This window comes from Myotis davidii, unplaced genomic scaffold, assembly GCF_000327345.1.
Source record: "Myotis davidii unplaced genomic scaffold, ASM32734v1 scaffold2730, whole genome shotgun sequence".
In the NCBI taxonomy this organism is placed as follows: domain Eukaryota; kingdom Metazoa; phylum Chordata; class Mammalia; order Chiroptera; family Vespertilionidae; genus Myotis; species Myotis davidii.
This window is the reverse complement of record NW_006282191.1, coordinates 84,212-89,040: the sequence shown is the minus strand read 5'-3', so window position 1 is coordinate 89,040 and position 4,829 is coordinate 84,212. Positions and strand designations below refer to the sequence as shown.

General features: G+C 62.9%; 1 protein-coding gene across 1 annotated transcript in view; it reads right to left on the bottom strand.

Annotated features, from left to right (window-relative positions):
- The window catches only part of LOC102770889 (cell migration-inducing and hyaluronan-binding protein-like), a 23,923-nt gene that overhangs the window by 13,651 nt on the left and 5,443 nt on the right, over nucleotides 1-4,829 (bottom strand). Inside the window, exons 2-4 of the mRNA XM_006752748.2 lie at nucleotides 3,124-3,339; nucleotides 2,545-2,756; nucleotides 1,043-1,228 (exon numbers count right to left, since the gene is read on the bottom strand). Coding sequence (XP_006752811.1) covers nucleotides 1,043-1,228; nucleotides 2,545-2,756; nucleotides 3,124-3,285 — 560 coding nt within the window. The 5' untranslated portion in view covers nucleotides 3,286-3,339. The remainder of the gene's footprint in view (nucleotides 1-1,042; nucleotides 1,229-2,544; nucleotides 2,757-3,123; nucleotides 3,340-4,829) is intronic.

Here is a 4,829-nt window from a genome sequence, read left to right as displayed (position 1 = left end):
CACTGCATCCCCAGAGCCCGGGAGGAAACTCACGCCCCTGAGGTCCATCCGGGACAGAGGAAGAGCAGACGGTGGACAGAGACCGCCCCTCCCGTCAGCGCTGCGGGGGAAACTCGCCCCTCACCAGCCACTCAAACAAGCGAGTGAAACCAGACCACCTCTGACACCAGGCACCAGAGCAAACCCCAAATGCCCTGGCCGGTGTGGCTCAGTGGGTAGATCGTCGGCCTGCGGACTGAAGGGTCCCGTGTTCGATTCCGGTCAAGGGCATGGACCTGGGTTGCGGGCACATCCCCAGTGGGGGGCGTGCAGGAGGCAGCGGATGGATGTTTCTCTCTCAGCGATGTTTCTGACTCTCTCTCCCTCTCCCTTCCTCTCTGTAAAAAGTCAATAAAATATATATATTTAAAAAAAAGAATAAACCCAAAGACTGAAGATTTAAGTGTAAGACCTGGAACCATTAAACTAGGAGAAAAACAGGCGGTCAGCTCCGACATCGCTCTTAGCAACATTTTGGAGGGGATGTGTCTCCTTGCGCAAGGAAAACAAACGAAAAAATAAACAAATGGGGCAGACTGGAACGGTTTTTTGCACAGCGAAGGAAACGCGACAGAATGCAAAGGAAACCCGAATGGGTTCTCTCTCATCACTGATTCTCTCTCATCTCTCTCGCCCTCTCCCTTCCTCTCTGAGACCCATAAAAATATGTAAAAACAAACAAAAACCAAAATAACTGAGCAAATGAAACAGAGACTTCTAGAAGGGACGGGGTTCCAGGTGCGCCTCCCCCGTGGCCGCCGCCTGGCTGTGCCCAGCGCCACCCGGTGGAGAAGCGCGGGCATTCTTGGGGTGCCAGGCTGTCGGCACAGGGCAGGGAACCCCTCTTCTCCCCTCATCTCTCCATTGACTAGAACCCCAGGCAGCCCAGCCAAGGGCTGTGGACACAGATGTTTCCTCCTCCAACGCTTGACAGCCGGGCGGGGCCAGGCCACGGAGATCCCGGGGCGGGAGGCCACGAGGACACGCCACGCGGGCCACTCACCCCGAGGCCTCGTCCCAGTAGTAGTGGCTGCGGCCGGGCACGCTCTGCTCCAGCTTGTCCATCTGCAGGGTCCGCACGAAGGTGCCGGTCTTGGACGTCTGCTTCAGCAGGCGGTTGTGCACGTCCGAGAGGATGGAGAAGGTGGTGCCCCGGGGGTAGCAGAGCCCCACGCGGATCCAGTCGCCCCTGGCAACGGAGACGGAGTTAGCGTACCTGCCAGCCAGCCTCCGGGCACCTCTGGGGCGTGGAGAACCCCCCCCCCGCCCCCAGCGGGGCTGCCTCTCTTTCTGGGGTGCCTCTCTTTTTGAGGAGCAGGTGCTGTTGTCATGACTGAGTCCCAGGAGAGGGGAGGACCATGCAGGGAGAACCAAGCAGGGAGGACCATGAAGGGAGGACTATGCAGGGAGGATCATGAAGGGAGGACCATGCAGGGTCCCTGGGGCACCTCCAGCGCAGACATCGGGCCCCGCCCAGACCCGGCTGCACAGACATCCTCTCCACTGGGTGCCAGTCCAGGCGGAGGCCCTGGGTCCGCCGCTCCTGCCCAGCCTGACCGCGGCCCCGGCATGGCTTTGGGGCTCTTCCCCGCATCCCACACATGCCTGCCTCGCAGGACTGCGGCATGGAAGATGCTCAGACGCAAATACACACAGAAAACGCCATCCTGCCTCCCCGAGTCGGCCCCGGGCCCCAGAGCCCGTGTGAAACGGAACGTCCTGGCCAGGCATGTGCCTGCCTTACACGTGACCTCCCTGCACCCCACTGCATCCTGTGGGTGTCACTGGCCCCACCGCCCGGACAAAGGGACTGGGGCTCCCGGGGTCGGACGCCGGCCTGAGGTCTCACACACACCCCATGTGGGACTGGGCCCGGTCTCCAGGCTGAGCTGCTGGGTGACAACGGGCCCTGCGGTGCTCCCCCTGCAGGGGGCGTGGCCTGTTCTAAGCCCTGCAGGGGGCGTGGCTTCCAGAGGTCCTGGAGGGGGCGTGGCCTGCCCTAGGGGGCGTGACCAGGCTGAGGCCTTGCAGAAGGCATGGCTTCCAGAGGCCCTGGAGGGGGCGTGGCCTGCCCTAGGGGGCGTGACCAGGCTGAGGCCTTGCAGAAGGCATGGCTTCCAGAGGCCCTGGAGGGGGCGTGGCCTGCCCTAGGGGGCGTGACCAGGCTGAGGCCTCGCAGAAGGCATGGCTTCCTGAGGCCCTGGAGGGGCGTGGCTTCCAGAGGTCTTGCAGAGCCATGGCCTGCCTTAGGGGGCGTGACCAGGCTGAGGCACTGAAGGGGGCGTGGCTCCCAGAGGCCCTGGAGGGGGCCTGACTGCCTGAGGCCCCGCAGGGGGCGTGGCTTCCAGAGGACCTGCAAGGGGCGTGGCCTGCCATAGGGGGCGTGCCCAGGCTGAGGCCTTGCAGGAGGCGTGGCTTCCAGAGGCCTGCAGGGGGCGTGGCCTGCCCTAGGGGCGTGGCCTTCCTGAGGCCCCGCTCCCTGCCCTCCCGGCCACGCCCCCTCACTTGTTGAAGTTGATGAGCCAGATGGCGAGCTCGGCCGGCGCCATGCGGTCCCAGTGGATGGTGTAGCCCTTGCGCAGCGTGACGACCGGCTGGTACTGCTGGTAGTGGGTGCTCCTGGTCAGCGCGCCCTCCAGGTGCAGGGGGCGCCCCGGGAAGTCGTTCTTGACGATCTTCATGCGCAGGTTGCTGGTCCTGTAGGCCTGGATGTACATCTTCTCGGACCCGGAAAGGAACCACACAAGGGGCGGTTACCAGGGATCCCGCCAGGGGCGCGGGTGAGCCTCGGCCTACAGCCCTGCTTAGACCAGGGGAAGGGGCGACCAGATAAGGGGTCCCCTCGCCACGCAGCCCACGCCACACAGTGCACTCTGGCCGAGGCCTGCGCATCTTTTAAAAGGGCTGGGCTGCCGGCCGGTGTGGCTCAGTGGGTAGAGCGCCGGCCTGCAGACTGAAGGGTCCCGGGTTCGATTCCCGGTCAAGGGCACATGCCCAGGTTGCAGGCTTGATCCCCAGTGGGGGCCGTGCAGGAGGCAGCCGATCCATATGTGCCCCCTGTGCGTGTCCCCTGTGCGTGCCCACCTGTGCGTAGTTCCCGCTGCAGATGGCCCCACGCCAGTCGGGGACGTCGATGCAGTCGGGGTGCCGCAGCAGCCAGTTGTCGGCCTTGGTGAGGTAGGAGCCGGGGTACTCGGACACGGAGCCGTCCACGTCGTGGAACACTGACGTCTTGTCGCCGTCCATGTCCAGCTGGTTGAACCAGGGCCCGGGCTCCCCGAAGAACACTCTGGAGGTGATCTGCCAGAGCCGGAGCCCGGCGTCAGGGGGCGGGGCCTGGGGACCACGGCCAGACCGCGCCCCCCTCCGCCCCCACACCTGACCTCTGGCCTCTGCTCATGGGAGGGGAAGGCGCTGGTTCCCGCTCACAAGGCTACAGAGCTGGGTGGGGACGCAGGGGCATGTATGTGCATGTGTGTGCACGTGTGTATCTCTGTGTGCATGTGCGTGCATGTGCGTATCTCTGTGTGATTGCATGTGCACGCATGCGTGCATCTCTATGTGTGATTGCATGTGTGTGCATGCATGTATCTGTGTGCACGTATGTGTGATTGCATGTTTGGGCATGTGTGCATCTCTGTGATTGCATGTGTGGGTATGTGTGCATGCATGTATCTGTGTGCGTGTATGTGCGGTTACATGTGTGTGCACATGTGTGCACGTGCGTATCTGTGTGTGCATGAGTGCATCTCTGTGCGCATGTATGTGTGATTGCATGTGTGGGCATGTGTGCGTGTGCATGTGCGTGAATGAGACCGAGGCGGCAGAGAATGTTTGCACGAGGCGCTGTGTGCACCCACGTGGGTGGGGAGGGCGCAGGCTCCCCACGCGGCCCGTGGAGATTTCCGTGACCAGCCTCTTTGGGGCCCGAGCGGCCTGAGTAAAGGAATTATCTGACTCCAGTCGGACATCTTTCCCCTCCGCCTGCCCTGAGCGCGCAGACAGGCAAAGGGCAGGAGCGGAGGGGGGAGGGGCGGGGAGGCCTGGGAAATCCACAACCAGAGAGAGAGAGAGAGAGAGAGAACGCCCGCCCCAGGAGGTCCGGCCCTGCCTAGTCCCCGGGGCACCAGCCTGATCTCGTCACCAGGCCGCTCCTTGGCTGTCTGCGGCCAGGAGGCCCGGCTCTCAGCGGGGGACTGAACACACCAGCTTCAGCAAAGATCCCTCGGACACTGCAGGTTTTTAAATTAACTGCGCCGCCCGGCCGGCCGGCGTGGCTCCGTGGTTGTGCATTAACTAGGAACCAGGAGGTCAGGGTTCGATTCCCGCTCAGGGCACAGGCCCGGGTTGCGGGCTCCATCCCCAGTGGGGGGCGAGCAGGAGGCAGACGATCCGTGATTCTCTCTCATCATGGATGTGTGTGTGTGTCTCTCTCTCCCTCCTTCTCTGAAATCAATCTATAATAATAAAACCATCATATGCTAATCAGGCTGGACGTCCTTCCGGACGACCTTCCAGATGAAGCTGGGGCTGTGAGGGAAGCCTGGGCCCTGAATGCCTGCCGGTGGTCGGAGGGGAGCCCAGGTCCCGGGTGCCGGACGGAAGCCGATGCCACAGCTGGGGGAAGGAATTCCTACTCTTGCACGAATTTCGTGCACCGGGCCTCTAGGAAAAATATATCTAAAAAATTAAATGAACTGGGCCAAACTCAGGTGGCCCAGTCGCGGGACTCACAGGACAAAAGCCAGGCGCCTGGAGCAGCCGCCTCTGACGCTGGCGCCCAGCGCGAG